General features: G+C 36.8%; 1 protein-coding gene across 2 annotated transcripts; it reads right to left on the bottom strand.

Moving 5' to 3' along the window:
- Nucleotides 1-5,639: 5,639 nt before the first annotated feature.
- LOC117402204 (uncharacterized) lies at nt 5,640-17,580 on the bottom strand. 2 transcript variants are annotated; one of them, XM_059024629.1, is made up of 4 exons: nt 17,380-17,442; nt 13,660-14,151; nt 10,605-10,727; nt 5,640-10,339 (listed from the first exon to the last, which is right to left on the bottom strand). In XM_059024629.1, exons 2-4 carry the CDS (start codon nt 14,129-14,131, stop codon nt 9,939-9,941), a joined length of 996 nt encoding a protein of 331 aa, XP_058880612.1. In that variant the 5' UTR covers nt 14,132-14,151; nt 17,380-17,442; the 3' UTR covers nt 5,640-9,938. The 2 variants fall into 2 exon arrangements, with proteins under 2 accessions (XP_058880612.1, XP_033859011.1); XM_034003120.3 differs by lacking the exon at nt 17,380-17,442 and adding an exon at nt 17,460-17,580 and having other exon boundaries at nt 5,641-10,339.
- Nucleotides 17,581-18,120: the final 540 nt, after the last annotated feature.

The following is an 18,120-nucleotide window of genomic DNA, read 5'->3' as shown; positions in this document are numbered from 1 at the left end:
CACGATGAAACATAAATGAGACAATGTGCATGCACACATTTATTGAGATGGTCTGCATGCTGTTATCATTTATGTGGATCATGTGTGATTTGTCTCACAATTTCACACGTAAATCATATGATTTGCGTGTTGAGGTGAGCACTGTAATGGACTAGCAGAAACGATAATACCAAAAGTGAAAATACTATTTGTTGATTATTCAATTATTACAGGGCTTTGAATTGTGTTTACTGGAGCTCTTCTTTTAGGTATCATGCCTCGTACTTTATTGCCACCTAGGGTATGCACTACTGTATACTGCTCTGGATTATTGTTGAGCAGGTCTGTAGTGTTTTATGACAAACAAACACATTGTAAAAATCAAACACAAGAATAAGTACTGTAGGCGTCAAAGATATTTAAAAGCAGCAAATAATTATATTGATTTTTATGAAAGTGCACTGTAGAAGATGCTAATTTTAAGTGAAACCACCACACAAATTTAAACATAATTAAGACATTTCCACAATGGTCTTCTGTACAGAAATTAAATAAATAACTAAATAATGCATACAGTGCTCCCCTTTACAATGATCTACCTAAAGGTAGAACATTAAACGATTCCCTCTCCCAGGTATCATTAAAGGTATTTGGTTTTCAGTCCATATATTGTTTGCATTTTTCGTCTTATCCTTGGAACTTATTTGTTTAAAGTTTGAGCTCAGCAAGGTTCATACAGTAGCAATATTTCCTATACTAAACACCATTACAAGATGCTTCTAGTTAGGTTGCTACAAGGGCTTTTTTGTCATCAATGTGAGAATAAAGGTAAGATAGTGATTATTATTTATTTCTTAGCAGACGCCCTTATCCAGGGGGACTTACAATTGTTACAAGATATCACATTATTTTTACATACAATTACCCATTTATACAGTTGGGTTTTTACTGGAGCAATCTAGGTAAAGTACCTTGCTCAAGGGTACAGCAGCAGTGTCCCCACCTGGGATTGAACCCACAACCCTCCGGTCAAGAGTCCAGCGCCCTAACCACTACTCCACACTGCTGCTGATTAGTAGTTTTCTATTCTGCATCTTTGCAAATTTGAATTGCTAATTGTTTATTGCTGCCATTAACGAGATGGAATGAGTCTGATGTTCATTTTTAATTACGGGGAAGTTCTAATAGACATCACAGGTGCAAAATCTAACAACGTATGGTAGCATAGTAATCTGCAACATAGCTTATATAATCATTGAGAAAACAGGAAACTCAATCTACTTTTAGTCTAGTGGTTTCCTTGTTTTAGTATACAATGGATGTCTACACCAATAGCAGATATATTGGTGACAAATATTAAGTCCATGTTCTGCAAAATATGTAAAAATAGGGGCTAAAGATAGGGCCAAAAGAGTAATAAATGATGTTTTAGTAGGAAAGCTTTGTTTGTCAAGGACAGTGCAAAAACTTTGCTTTTCTGCCATGGTATAAGAAACAAAACTAGCACTATTGGGGCTACTAAATAAAAAAATGTGTTGTTACAACGAATACAACTTTTTACTGTTAAACAAAATTTTGTTTCTCAAATGGTAAACAATGGTAAACTGTATAGTCTTTTGTATTTTTAAACAGAAAATAAAATGATTAAAACTGTCTTGAAATACCGGTATCTCATTTAAATTGTATGTTCTGTTCAGCCCAATACAAACCGTGCTTTAAGATGTGCATTAAGCTGTTTATTTCTTATTCCTTTACCATTGGTTTATTCATGTGATAAAACATGCCTTTGAGCTTTTGCTACAAAACAGTGTGTGAGCTTTAAAATTTTTCATATAGTATGTTCTGAAGTCTTGGGGAAACAATTGTATTTCAGTAGCACCTAAAACCAGTGCTGTGTAAAAAGAAAAAAAAATGGAAAAACACAACTCATTTCATATTTGTCATGGGACATTGAACTGCACAATTGAGCTCCTTATCCTGTTGCTTAAGAAAAAAAAGCATTGCATCTACCCTCAAGTGAAATAAAAACTGGAGCCCAACTATGGAATGAATTACTTTTATCCGTTTTTCTCCAATCAGAACCTCATTTGTGTGCTGAATTCTTAACCTTTTAAAACATAATAGAAAAAAGATTGGCTGAGAAAAAAAAGTGTTAAATAAAGAGACAAAACAAAACTTTAACAAACGTATGTTTAGCTGCTGAATAAGATATCTGACACACTGCCAGAAGCTCTGTGCGGGATTCTTTTAAACAATGACAAATTGTCTTTTATATTGAATTTACAGATGACTTTCTTGTGATTGACTTTCCCAGCTCTGACATTGCAGTTTTTTCCATTTGTATTCTAGTCCTAAAGCCGAGGGGAACACTAGTCTACATGTTGCTAGAAAAATGTAGAAAGGTATACTTTTTTTGTGAAAGTGACGTGCAAGCTACAAGTTTTAAGCATCTTTGTTGCAAGCAACTCTATCAAAGGACTGTTGATTTTGTAGACGCAACATTAAGTCCTAGAACAGGGGTGGTCAACCGGCATCTCCCGAGCCGCATGCAGCTCTTTTGTGGTCGAAATGCAGCTCTTCAACTTCCCGTATATTTCAGTACACAATGAATAAATTATTAGGTTTTTTTTCTGTGTAATATTTTTACAATAAGTCTCAGACTTTTTTTTTTATTTGATTTTTTTTTTATCACAAGCCAATCCATTTCCAACCTTAGTCAATCAGCATCATAGCAGTAACACTTTTCTGTTACATAGCAACTAACTAGCAAATCATATCCACCCTTACTTTACTGTGTATTCGAGATTTGAGTTGCAGAAGCTTGGAAACCTTTAACTTTACGTTGAATAGGATCGGCTTCTGTTTTGTTCATAACGGCAGAAAAAAATAAGCGGAAAAGAAAACAGGAAGATGAATATCGAACCTTCTTACCGGAGTGGGAGAGTATGTATTTTTTTGATGAACGCAGTGGAAAACCTATGTGCCTTATTTGCCAGGCCTTTATGTCGCAGTTCAAATCTTCAAATCTGCAGCGTCATTTCACTACAAACCATGCCCACATTGACAAGGAATTTTCGAAAGATTCTGATCTTCGGTCTTTAAAAGTTAAGACCTTAAAAAAGCAAACGGATAAACAGACACTAATATTCTTCAATTTACCAAACAATCTGAGACCACCACTTTAGCCTCCTACAAAAGTGGCCTGGAACATTGCCCATGCAAAAAAACCCTACTCCGAAGGCGAGTTTGTGAAAACTTGCCTTAATGATGTTATTGCTATCCTATGTCCAGAGAACAATCAACAGCAAAAGCAAATTTCAAATGTGCAGCTCTCACGTTACATGGTAGAACGTAGGATTGTCGATTAGTGACATTGAACTACAGCTGCATTCAGAACTCCAACAATGTGCGTATTTAAGTATCGCATTGGACGAGTCGTGTGATGTTCATGACAAGCCGCAATTAGCTGTGTTTGTGCAAACCATGTCAGACGACTGTATCGTAAAAGAAGAGCTGATTGACATTGTGTCACTTAAAGACTGAAACCGGGGTGTGGATATCAAAGAAGCATTAATGTCTGTGATTGAAAAAGCTAAGCTACCTTTAGAGAAGCTTACTGCAGTTGCTACGGATGGAGTGACATCCATGTTAGGATCTGAATTTTCCTGAATTTTGGACATTTCATTGCATTGTTCATCAAGAGCAGCTGGTGTCAAAACACCTGAATTTGGAACATGTTATGAAAATTGTTCTGGAAATTGTCAACTACATTCGTACACATGCACTGAATCACAGACAATTAAAAAATCTGATCGAAGAACTCTGTGAAGATCTTCCAGGAGACCTGGTGCTTTACTGCAATGTACGATGGCTTTCCAGAGGAAAAGTAATCGCTCATTTTTTTGAATTATTGAATGCTGTGAAACTATTCATGGAAGCGAAGGGCAAAGAATACTGTGATGTGACAGACCCCCAGTGGGTTCTAGATATGGCATTACTGGCATATATGTTGTTGCATTTGGATAAACTAAATGTGGGTCTTCCAGGTGAAGTTAAAGTTGTTGCCCCATCTTGTGTAAAGTGTGTTTGTGTTTGTAAACAACTTCAGTTGTTTCAGAGACAGTTGCAAAAAGGAGAACTGAAACACTTTCTGTCAATGTTAAAATCTAATTCAATTAACGATACAGCAGAAGCACCACAACAAAGTATACATTGCTGCTCAGCCCTGCTTCAAGCTCTTCAAGCCAGTTTTGTTGGACGATTTCAAGATCTTCAGTTGAAAAGACTAGATTAGATTTCTGGTTGACCCTTTCAGTGCTGAAGTAGACTGACTGAAGTCCCCATTAGTCGCTCATGAAGCAGCTTCTCAAATGGAAATTATTGAACTTCGGGAAGATGACAGATTGAAGTCTATTCTAAAAGAGGGAACACTTCACTTTTGGAGTACTGTGCCAAAGGACGCATACCCAAACATAAGGCATGCTGCCCTCCGACGTACTTCAATGTTTGACTCAACCTACATTTATGAGTCTGTTTTTTCAAACATGTCAAATCCAAGTACAGATCTCTTCTGAATGATGCGCACTTACGTGAACTGTTGCGTTCAAGCACAACGGAGTACAAGCCACATTTCAAGAACATAAGAATGCCAAAAGTCACACTGAGTACAGATCCTGCCAGTGTGTCGTGCAAGCTAAGGAAGTTTTATTATTGTTATTGTTGTTGTTATTTTTTCTAATAAGAAAATAAACGATAGTTAGCTACTCACCCAAATAAGAAACAAAAACAAAACTATGCTTTTATATATACTGACAATGTATTTGTTTGGATATCAATATTGAGCATGTACTGGAAAAAAAGAAAGGTCATCTGCATTTAATATTGTGTGTGATATACTTGTAATAGTAAATGTTAGCTTGAGGGCGAAATCCGGGGGTGGTAGCTGGGATGATTAATTAATTAATTAATGTCTATCATCATTAACCCCCTATTTAAACCCCAATCTCACACTCCTTCTCTGTCTAGTGTTTCGCTTTCTTGCATACGCTGTGATCCGTTCTCTGCACAAACTTTAAAACTCTTAATTTTCAGCATGAACCGACTCCATTTAAAATTCCTTGAAAAAATATTATGAACCGTTTTAAACATAATGTTGTGTTGACATTATAGTTAGAAATTACAAAAAAAAGTCGGTTTGGTAACGATGCTGAAGCATTAGATTGTTTATGTTAAACTGCAACCATGCATTAACGGTATGTTAACAGTGTGTTAACGGTGTGTAAAGGGTGTTAACTGTGTTTTAACGGTATGTTACGTTTAAGTTACCAAGTTGTGTTTTCTGTGGTCATTTTGGCTCAAATAAAGGCTTTCGTTTGATACAGCTTAATAGTAATGGATAAAGTGAGTTCTACTTTTTGTTTAAAGCCGTTTGAACATTGCAGTTCAGCAGACACAACTTGCTAATATTGTTACACAGTTACCAAAATCTTATTTGTACAAGAATTTAAAAAAAAAACGTCACCTGAATCAATTAGGAATTCTGTTCAAAATAATATAATAATAAAAAAAAACAACTATCCTGTACATTCTTAAGAATACATTTTATTTTATTATATTGAAAAAATATGCTGGTAAATTATGTGGACACTAAAAAACACTAATAAACTTTTTGATAGGAAATATCATCTATGTATTGTCTTCTCTGTGTTGTCCATCAACATTCTAGCTACAATTTCTACATACTGTAGAATAGTGTCCCCTGAAATTTGAAGCAACAATTTAGAAGCAACAGCTTTCATTCTACATGTTCTAGCAACATCTAGACTAGTGTCCCCTTGGCTAAAGGCAGTCATATGAAATTTTAGGCATTATCTTAAGACTTATTAAATGCAATCGTGGTTTCTCCAGGACAACCCGATTTGAGTTTGTGATCCAAGACTCCAACTTTTCAACAAAATAGTCCTGCCCCAAAATCAAATTGTCTTAAATTTAGCAATGAAAATTATTTGCCATTGTGGCTGTTTATTTCACACCTCGTCTCATCACAATTATACCACCACATTAACATTTATCATTGATTACAAAGACTTTTTCACATAGGAAAAGTGAAAACAGCTCTTTTTCCTTGTGCTGTGCCTACAGTGTCTATGGTATTATATATTGTTCTCAATATTTTCAGGAGCTGGCTTTAACCATCCTCATTCTTCATGTAGATTTTCCCAACATGGTACATCAATCAGTTTCTCAAAAGAATCTTCTCACACAATTAAACATCTAGGCAGTTGGAATATGAACTGTATGCAAGGAAGTACTATAACCCATTGAGCTTTGGAGGGTTGGTGGGAAATCCATGAATGTTCCCCAAATGCTTCAGTGTTACTATCAACCCCTCCTCATACATCTCCCCCATGACATTGAGTCAGGCCCCCAATGGTTTTGGAGAGAAATACATTATATTCTTGCTGAAAAGATCTGAGACCACAGTCTATTGCAGCTCCTCAGAAATGAAGTTTGAATCTTGAATGTTCAGGGTCAAGAACTGGATAATAATCCTGTTGTCTTTACTTGTACACATTTGTGTGTGTTTGTTCTATTTTGGGTCAGTTTCTTTCACTTTAGCCTGTTGCAATTTCAGGAGTACACACTAGTATACACATCAATTGAACAACTATGTTGGGAAATTTACAAAGCATGAAGATTTGTGATAAATGGCACTTTTTTTTACATAAATAAAAGTACAAATTTGCAGATGCTAGCTATGGTTCGGTTAATGCTGCTCACACAGGTTTGATACCTTGGTCCAGTCTTTGCACCAAAATTAAATTTGCACCACTTTTTGCAAAACTTTAGCACACTGTCGATTCCTTAATTAAAATAAAGTCCTTGAAATCAGCCCATCACTAAATATAACTTGTGTGCCTGCAGTTTACACTCACCTCCTTTAAATGCATTAATTGTATAATTACCTTATATAACAATGCAAAGCAAAAGAAACATACTGTCTTTATCTGCCTCGAACAATCATCCACCTAACAATAAATATAAGAAGAAACCATCACGGTCAAGCTATACAGTGAAAAGTCATTGCATAATTCAAAACCCAACGCTAGGAGCCGGAGGTTTCTCTTCCTTGTTGCAGTTTAAATCTAGCTAGACAGCAGCAATACAGTTTTAATCTAAGTAAATATTACTCCCAAGGACAATCAACTTGTGTGAAAGATACATTGAGAATCCTTATTAATCTAGATGAATCACATTGCTCTCGAAAACACAAGAGTTTAGCGGTTGACACAAGGTGTCTCATCTATTCACTGCAAGTCAGCATTTCTTTCTCATAAAATAAATACAACAGCCAACCTAGCCAACCTTTTAACAAGGACCATAGACCTTTCTTATTATGTCCTACAATACTGCTTGGTTTCATGTTTCTTTTGAAATGTTAATTCATTTTCTTCAGCCAACCCCTGCAACAAAAATACATTGCCATGCCTTCTTGCCCTAATGCAAAAAACGTGAACTGAAAGAAAAGTGGGGGAAAGGTTTGTATAAAGTGCTTTGTTTAATTTTTAACTCACGTCATAAATAGTTGAAGATCTAATTTGTTTAGTAATATTTTTATTTTCGGTTTTTCACATTTACTGATATTGCAGTGCTTAAATCCGCTGAGCCCATGATTTAACTGTTTGTTGAGGAGCAAAGTTAATTTCTGTAGATATTTCTCAACTTCATTTACAGGATAGGCTCACAAAAATCAGCACATAGAATGCTACTGAATAATAAAGCCAATTACTACCTTTAAACAAAGCCAATTACTACCTTTAAACAAAATAAAACTAGAAATATACATTTGTGCAAATAATAATAATAATAATAATTGTTCATTAAGTCCAGATGTGAAAAATGATGTGGCACTGAAAAGGTTAAGTTCTTCTGGACACCACCTGTAATGGAACTTTACTGAGACAATACAGCTTGGAAAGTCACTGTCTGAAAGCAGGTTGCCTGCTTTTGTCATTGGGACACCCATCATGCACCTTGGTGGCAAGGATAACAATCACTTTGATACCACTGCTCAGGTCTAAGGCCAATTTGTCACATGTTAGATACATCCAAGTCTCTTCACTTAATATAAAGAATAAACAGAATATACAAAACTCCAATTCAATGAAAGAAGGCACATCCAAATAAAACAGCTGCTAATCAGGTTACATTTAAGGTCCACTTGACTTTAAAATAGTAATTTTCTTAAACAGCTCCTGTCTTGCTAGACATTACTGTATTCATCATAATTTTAACATCAGGCAATTGTCTTGGTTCTATACCTGAGCTGGAAGCGGCAAGGAAGCAAAAAAAAGCATTTATAGCTGCTGTTACCTTTTACTTTATTTTCCCCTCTGGTTCATGTGTCTCAAGCATGCTTAGTAACAGTTCATCTGTTCACACCAGAGGAGGAATGGTTCATGATGCTCAGATTCTTTATGTAGACTCTTTTGGAGTCAACACACTCCTACGAACACCCAAACCTCATACCACATGAAGACACTGATGAAGACTTTTAGTTGAAATGTTTGTCAAAGAACTTTACAAATTTATTTTACTGTTGTGGAACTAAAATCGATAAAAAGAGCAAGTTTCATGTTTCCCCTGCCACAAGGCTTGTGCTTTATATTTGACCGTTTTTCAGGTTCTTTGATAAGCTTATACGAGTTGCAATCCAAACCCTGGAATTGATATTTCCGCATGAGCAGTCAAAGCATGTCGCAGAAAATCATGTTGTGGCATAAACGTGGAACAGGATGTGTTCCCATATTGACTAAAAATAAAAAAGCCACAAATTCCTGACATTGTGGTATCCACTTAAAGTATTAAAAAAAAAAAAAAAAAACACATTGGTATGACTATGATAGAGTTCCCTAAATTCCCTACGACGATCATTCCCTCCATGGCCACACACCCTTGAGGACATGGCTGTACATTCACAACAGGCTCAGTCTGTAGAGAACATGGGGAATCTTTATTCACAACTAGGGTGACCAGATAGCAAGAGTGAAAAATCGGGACACTTTCAGTTGGTGAGGGGAGGAAAGAAACCTTGTGAACTACTGCACAACGCAAGCGACGCAAACTACGTATCTTTCTTCTGTAGATAGGCTTTTTTTATTCCTTCACCTTCCTGTGTGCATTGCACTTAGGCAAAAACAAAAGCTTAGAGAAATATAATTTTAAAACTCCAAAGCAGTTAACCTTCTTGTTTACTGTTCAGATGACAATGATGTTTTAATCAGCCTATCAGTGCGTCTGTACTGGCTTTTCTGTGACCTGCTGTACTGTGCGTAGCAGGTGGAACAAAGTCAGTGCTGCAATGTTTTGATTTAGGTTAAACAGGTGAGGGAAATGTCAGTGAAATCCTAATTATAACCCTAATTCTAATTGGATAACTCGACCATGGGCATATGATTGAATCCATTTTTTTCCCCCCCACTGCATTCAATACTTGTCTTTTTTGCTTTTTAGTGACAGGCTCGTCAACAACACCAGCCATCATGACACTTCGCCAGTAAAACCGGACGCACAAGCGCATGCACCAAGAAAAACACGATGCATACCGCATCATATGACTGCAGGTTAATGTGATTGGATAGCCAACTCACTCAAACAACACACCCTAAACCAGCAGAGAATGCTGTTGCACAGCGAGACAGTACAGCAGTCACATATACTAAATTTCCTAACGAGAAAATAAAAATGTCAGATTTTACGCCTGGGTTTTCAACGTTTATTCAAAAAAACGGGACAAATGGCGTCCCGACAGTACCTCGATCGGGACACAGGACAAAGCCCCTAATATCGGGACAATCCAGATTTTATGGGGACGTCTGGTCACCCTATTCACAACAGGCTCAGTCTGTACAGAACATGAGGAAGCTTTATTCACATATTTATTCAGAACAGAAGGATCTTTATTCCGTTTGGCTGCTAGAATCTACAACAGTGGAGCTCTCCCCAGAGGGAGATGGTGCTTGAGGTAGCCTTTGCCGGAGTATTGAATTCAGCTCTCGAAACTCCAACAGGATCAGCTCCATTACGCCCCTCATCTCTGTATTGGCCTGCCATTGCGAAGCCAGTATCCTCTCCTCCATCCGTATGAGCTGTTCATCGGTGGACCTCCTTCTAAAGGAGGATCCCCTTGCTTCTAAGGAGCCTATGCTGATGCCTGCTTGTCGCCAGCCAGGTGTGATGCGGTGACGCCGAGTGGACGGTGTGTCTTCTGGCGAGGAGTCTCTCCTGGCACTGTTCTCATCCCACATGGAGGCTGCCTCGGGCTCATCCCCCTGCTCCCTGCCTGCAGACATTGTTCTTTCTGAGAATTATAAAAAAAAATCCAAAAATGGAATTAGGATTGGTAACGTATCCTTTTCTTGCCTTATAGGATGGTAAACTAACTGGTAAGAGGGAATAGCAACACAAGCATACTTGTTTACAACCTACAAGTGCACCAAAACAGGAATATTATTAAGTGTTTATAGTCATTGTAATCAGTATAGTAGGCCTATACTATATATTTATTAGACATAGACACTGTGCAGAGGCCTTTATACAGAACGCATCACTGCTGGTAAACTTACCTTGGGGCACTGCACGACCATCCTCACAGACAGTCATGTAGGAAGCTGGGCCTCTGTGATGAAAAGTGTTGGCCTCATCCTCATCTGAAGGAAGCTCTTGTGCCTCTTGAGCCCAACCTTTCACTAAAAACATTTTTAGTTTTTTTTTTTGTTTTGCTGTTTATTTTTTTTTAAATAAAAACAATATATAGATGCATGTTTTACAGACACGGACCAAAAATTATAAGCAATGGTTAAATATATTATAGTTAGATCGTATGACATATTATTTTAAATATCTTATTCGATATTGATGACTTATATGGTGTAACAAATATTACAAGTTCATGGAATGGCCCTACTGTATCTCAGTGCTGCGTGTGTGTGGAATTTGCATGAATTTACACATACTTTCTTTTCAGCACTGCGACTATTCTCAGGAACTCAATTGGAAAGAAAACAACATAACATCCTGTTGGGTTTGTGTCAGTGATAACTCTGTGATCCATTAATAATAATAACCTTGTAGCTTCCAATATGGAATGCTTTATCTACAGTTATTGCACAGATATAGTTTTACCAAAAATATCAAATAAGCCTTTATTTAATAATAAATAAACAAATAAATAAAGTATTGTGATCGGTGTACTCCAGAAAACAGACTGAAAACCGGAAACTGATGGCCCGATGTAGAAAACATTTTGTTTGAATGGAGTACTAATACATACTGTAACTTGTTCTACATGTCAGTGTAATGCAGTGGTATGTGTACAGTTATGGTTCTGATTAACAAAGCAAAATGAATGTATTTGTACAGCTGGAAATTATTCGATTGTACTGCACCGTATGTAACAGTGAGATGTTTTGTTTACTGGTTATTAAATGGTGTTCTGTTTAGTTTATTGTTTTTTGCTTTTGTTATTGATGTAAGCAGCACTGTTTAATACTTTTCTTTTAAATCTGAATGAATACAACAAATTTGTAAAAGCCAACACAGCTGGAACTATTGTATAAGTGCCAGTGCGGCCTATAAAACGAATATCCAAATGAATATATAAATTATGAGCGAATATCCGAACATGAAAATCCTGTGTTCGTCCCAGCACTTTATCTGTCTATCTATCTATCTATCTACCTATATATATATATATATATATATATATATATATATATATATATATATATACACACACACACACACACATCTATATATACATCTATATATATATATATATATATATATATATATATATATATATATATATATATATATATATATATACAGTACTGTGCAAAAGTTTTAGGCAGGTGTGAAAAAATGCTGTAAAGTAAGAATGCTTTCAAAAATAGACATGTTAATAGTTTATATTTATCAATTAACAAAATGCAAAGTGAGTGAACAGAAGAAAAATCTACATCAAATCAATATTTGGTGTGACCACCCTTTGCCTTCAAAACAGCATCAATTCTTCTAGGTACACGTGCACACAGTTTTTGAAGGAACTCGGCAGGTAGGTTGGCCCAAACATCTTGGAGAACTAACCACAGTTCTTCTGTGGATTTAGGCAGCCTCAGTTGCTTCTCTCTCTTCATGTAATCCCAGACAGACTCGATGATGTTGAGATCAGGGCTCTGTGGGGGCCATACCATCACTTCCAGGACTCCTTGTTCTTCTTTACGCTGAAGATAGTTCTTAATGACTTTCGCTGTATGTTTGGGGTCGTTGTCATGCTGCAGAATAAATTTGGGGCCAATCAGATGCCTCCCTGGTGGTATTGCATGATGGATAAGTATCTGTCTGTACTTCTCAGCATTGAGGAGACCATTAATTCTGACCAAATCCCCAACTCCATTTGCAGAAATGCAGCCCCAAACTTGCAAGGAACCTCCACCATGCTTCACTGTTGCCTGCAGACACTCACTCGTGTACCGCTCTCCAGCCCTTCGGCGAACAAACTGCCTTCTGCTACAGCCAAATATTTCAAATTTTGACTCATCAGTCCAGAGCACCTGCTGCCATTTTTCTGCACCCCAGTTCCTGTGTTTTCGTGCATAGCTGAGTCGCTTGGCCTTGTTTCCACGTCGGAGGTATGGCTTTTTGGCCGCAAGTCTTCCATGAAGGCCACTTCTGACCAGACTTCTCCGGACAGTAGATGGGTGTACCAGGGTCCCACTGTTTTCTGCCAATTATGAGCTGATGGCACTGCTGGACATCTTCCGATTGCGAAGGGAAGTAAGCATGATGTGTCTTTCATCTGCTGCAGTAAGTTTCCTTGGCTGACCACTGCGTCTACGGTCCTCAACGTTGCCCGTTTCTTTGTGCTTCTTCAAAAGAGCTTGGACAGCACATCTGGAAACCCCTGTCTGCCTTGAAATTTCTGCCTGGGAGAGACCTTGCTGATGCAGTATAACTACCTTGTGTCTTGTTGCTGTGCTCAGTCTTGCCATGGCGTATGACTTTTGACAGTAAACTGTCTTCAGCAACCTCACCTTGTTAGCTGAGTTTGGCTGTTCCTCACCCAGTTTTATTCCTCCTACACAGCTGTTTCTGTTTCAGTTAATGATTGTGTTTCAACCTACATATTGAATTAATGATCATTAGCACCTGTTTGGTATAATTGTTTAATCATACACCTGACTATATGCCTACCAAATCCCTGACTTTGTGCAAGTGTACCTAGAATTGATGCTGTTTTGAAGGCAAAGGGTGGTCACACCAAATATGGATTTGATTTAAATTTTTCTTCTGTTCACTCACTTTGCATTTAGTTAATTGATAAATATAATCTATTAACATGTCTATTTTTGAAAGCATTCTTACTTTACAGCATTTTTTCACACCTGCCTAAAACTTTTGCACAGTACTGTATATATATATATATATATATATATATATATATATATATATATATATATATATATATATATATATATAGATAAAAAAAAATGTAACGAAAAAACAAAACAAGGTTTATTTATTTCCTCATTTAGCCTAATGGAGTGAAAATGTGCAAAACATAAATCTCTGAATAATGTAGTAACTTTTTTTTAATTACTCAACTTGCAATGTGCTTACCATCCTCTGATGACTCTGGGGTTTGGAAGCCTGCTTCAAGAACACCGAGGCCTTCTACTTCCTCTGTGGGAATGAGGCTGGCAACCTTCATCTCCCACGGTGTCAGAGTGTCCACGGTGCGCCAAGTGACCCTTGTGAGGTCTGCCATCCTCTTCTTTACCTGCCTCCTGGCATCATTCCACCGCTTCCTACAGCTAGTGCCATCTCTGGGGATCTTGCCAACAGCACTGATGTTCCGAGCAATTTTGGCCCAGGTCCGGCTGCTCTCAAGTGGGGTGGTGGGAGTCTCTGGAGTACCAAAAAGTGTTGCTTGATTTTTGTCGACTTCTTCCAGAAGGTGGTCCAGATCTGCATCTGAAAATCTCTGCTTTCTCTTTCGTGTGGGGCCTTCCTGCCATCTACGAGATGCAGAGGATGTCCCGGGCGTGCCACTGGAAGAGCCTCTTGTGGCATTCTGCGTGGCAGTATTCATCTTGAGTGTGTGTCTATGTACTGCATGTGTAAAGATATATACAGACAAAACAATAGCATTTAACATTTGAAGCCACAAACACAAGTTGACACTGATCTGGTAATAAGAAGGACACCTCCACTCATTAAGATCAATGTGAATACCCTTACAATAGTAAGGTCATGTGCGAAAATTGATCTCTGTGTGTTGCAATGCCACTCAATGCAGTCAGGTCTGCATGCAGTGCAGCGTCGCTACTAACAAAAGGCAGGAAATTTGACTCGACATACCAAACATATATTTGGATGAAAAGTCCTATCTAACGATAATACAAAACGCCAAAAATGCAGCTATTCATTTAGATTTAAAGATCGTTAGGTATTTATATAGCTTAAAAGTGTGTTGGGATAAATGATTGTTTACAAGTAGAGACAAAACATTTTTTTACAGCAACAATTATCCTTGAAGAGAGTACATTATACTTAAGAGTGGTTGTTCTACTATCACAACTACTGGTAATTGGCACCAGTTATTACTGTAAAATTGACAATACAACCCAGAGTCTTAAAAGTACAGTACAAATCAGAGGTCTTGTTTACACATCTCAGAATGGTGTGGTACACAACATTACACAGTAACAGTGGTCTTTGTATAAAGGTATGGAAGATCTTTTTATTATTACTATTATTATTATTGTAGCGATCTTGGTTCCCGCAGGCAGGTGCATCACACAGGGCGAGGCAATCCACACGCAGGCGGAGGGCGGGCGCGAACCTGGGACCTCTCGCACTAAAGCACAGTGCCGATACCGCTGTACAAAAGAGCTGGATCCCTTGCAAGGAGCGTATATCGGGCTTATGTCTTTGTGTGTGATTACGTCACCTACCAGCCCTGCTGCTGCCTTCCCCCATGCATGCTACATTACTACTTTTATTATTATTATTATTATTATTATTATTATTATTATTATTATTATTATTAATAATAATAATAATAATAATAATAATAATAATAATAATAATAATAATAGAATCTTGTTTTACATTTGATTTATACAGCTATTTGGAAGAAATTGTTTATTTTGAATACACCTATTTACTGATCCTTAGAGGAAGATTTCCCAACACACTTTTAAGCACTCTCTCTCTCTCTCTCTCTCTCTCTCTCTATATATATATATATATATATACACACACACACCTTCATCACCTCTATTTTATTGAAGATGAAGATTTAAACAACTGGATTTATGCTTTTTTTTTTTTTTAAACTATGGCGGTGTTTACATGCACAAGTCATGACAGTTTTCCTCACCACTTGTTTGCAGTACTTTTCAATGTGTTGCCATGCAGTTCTGATTTAGGGGGAAAAAACAAACAAACAAAAAAACGGCCATACCAATGCAGATTACTCAATTCATAGTCAATTATGGGAGGGGATATTTAATTGTATGTGTCTGCTTACTAAGTAGGAAAAGATTGACTCTGAATATCGTGAGGAGAGCTTCATGCGTTGCCATGAAGATAAAAACATTCAACAAGAGAAACAAATCCACCTGTTGCCGCGCACATTTTGAATTACGCCGCGCATTAGCTACTTGTTTGTCTGGTTACTTTTCCAATACACACACACACACACACAATTAAAATATAATTTTTACTAAGTACAAGTTTTATTACTTAGAATTTATATTTGTGTGTGTGTGTGTGTGTGTGTGTGTGTGTGGAACATCTAAAAGTTTCACTAACACTAGAACCGCCTTTTACAATACCAGTACATGTTTTTATTTTGAATATAACCTACAATATATATATATATATATATATATATATATATATATATATATATATATATATATATTATACACACACACACACACACACACACACCCTGTTGTTATCTCTGCTGGACCTAGCAGCCATCAATTCCTTCGTTTTGTACAAGAAACCGGGGGAAATGCCAGTAGGCGAGATTTCATCTTGAAGCTACCACAGCGCTTCAGCAGAAACATTTTGATGAAAAACTACTTTTGTTTTACAGTTGTGTATGTACATAAACCTGTTTGCACACTAGTTTCCTTTGGAATGTTTATTTTATTATAACTTTACATTTTTTGAAGTAGTGCTTTATATGTGGGAACCATTTTATGTTTAATTGTTCATTTAAATGCGGCGTTTCGGCTGTGCAGATGTTTGATATGATGTGCTTGAATAAACCTTTTCTTGTATCCGATAGTTTGTCGTTCATTTTAATGTTGATGATGTGTAAAATGTACCGTGATAATGACTGCTGTCGGCGGTTGTAGGTATGAGTGTTAAAGTAGACCATACAAGTGTGTGTGGTGTGTGCTTTATATATATATTTGCAGATTACATTTTATGGATCAATCAAATGTACTTTAGGTCATGTCGTTTTGACTATTGTGGTAATGCTTTCAGCAGAGCTATGCATTTTCATTATGTGTATGCTACTTGTTAATTATAAATTTACTTTCTGTTTTGGACAATGTATGTACTTGCAAGTTAACGACTAATATTAAATGGAAACTATTTATTTCTGCTTTTATATTATAAAAAGTGTAAATAGCTAATCAGTTTAATGTAGTGGCGTCATTTATTAAACTATAACAACACACTGCACGTATTTTGTAATTGTAGGGAAGTTTTCTCTTACCTTACTACAACATAATAGTATAACTTCAACACAAGAGTGAATCCGTAAACGTAAATCTGAGTATACAGACTTCACACTGCAATTACAAAGAATGATTGCTGTACCCCACCCCTTCTCCCCATCCATCTATATTTAACTAAAGTGAGCAATAAACATATCTAACGTGCTTCCATAAATATGTTTTTTTTTTTTTTTAAATATCGATGTGGTGTCCAAAATAAAATACCTGTTTTAATTTTATATTAAACGTTTTGATGCATATACAGTAAAGTGTCTTGGTCCACTGCACTACTGTGATGTAGCTACCGGTATGCAGATTATTCAACTCGGGGTATGCAATTAAGGGTTAAAGATAATTCAGATTGTACTAAATAATAAACATTTTCAGAAACAAACAATACAGATCGACAAGAGTTGAATTAAAATAGGTGGCTAAATACATTTTCTTACTGTAAATACTAGAACTGTCAGAGTTGACCTGCCTGCAGCAGCACCACCATGCACTGACTCAGCAACAAAAGTACCAGGATGTTATTTTCTTCCAAGTATTTTCAGGAACCAAAACTAACCGCAACAGCTCTATTGGGAACACTAACCAGAATTACCCGGACTCTAACTTGAAACACCCATGTGAAAGTCTGGGCAACACCCCCAAAGCATATCAGTCCTAACTCACCCATCAACAGTAGCGCCTTTGTTCTCCAAGAAGAGGAAAACTAATACTTCCTCACTACACACACTCTCTTCCCTACGTAGCTTCCGTTAGACAGTCTGCAAGGTTTCAGTGAAACTTTCACAGGGTTTGTCCTGAATTTTCTGAATTTTGGTAGATACTACGATTGGCCAAAAGATACTGATGTCAGTCCTGTTTACTAATGTTGAGAACAGAAACGTTTTGTTTTATTATGAATAATTTCTAGATGGGACTTTTTTTTAACGATAAATAAAGGCTACATCATAAATACATGTGGTTAAAAATAAAGAAAAGGCAAAAACTATAATTGTTTTCGATTGTGCATTGCAAATCACAGATTGGCTTTCATTGCAAACTGCTGCCCATGGCCAGCTGTATTCAACATAGTACAGTTTTTGCAGCAGGCAACATTGCAGTGATCTGAGTTTTGCAATTCCGATTCATTTTAAATTACATTGTGTTATTATAGGACTGTTGCCCTTTAAAAAGTCCCGGCTTTCAGCCTCTTCTTGTAGCATGACACACGCTAAATACATTTTGTCAAAATAACTTAAACAACTACTTTTAGTGTATGGCACCTGTAATTAATAAATAAATAAATAAATAAATAAAATACAAACAAGGTACTATAATAAAGAACGTG

The sequence above is a fragment of the Acipenser ruthenus genome, chromosome 5 (genome assembly GCF_902713425.1).
Source record: "Acipenser ruthenus chromosome 5, fAciRut3.2 maternal haplotype, whole genome shotgun sequence".
Taxonomy (NCBI): domain Eukaryota; kingdom Metazoa; phylum Chordata; class Actinopteri; order Acipenseriformes; family Acipenseridae; genus Acipenser; species Acipenser ruthenus.
This window is presented reverse-complemented; position numbering and strand designations above follow the sequence as displayed.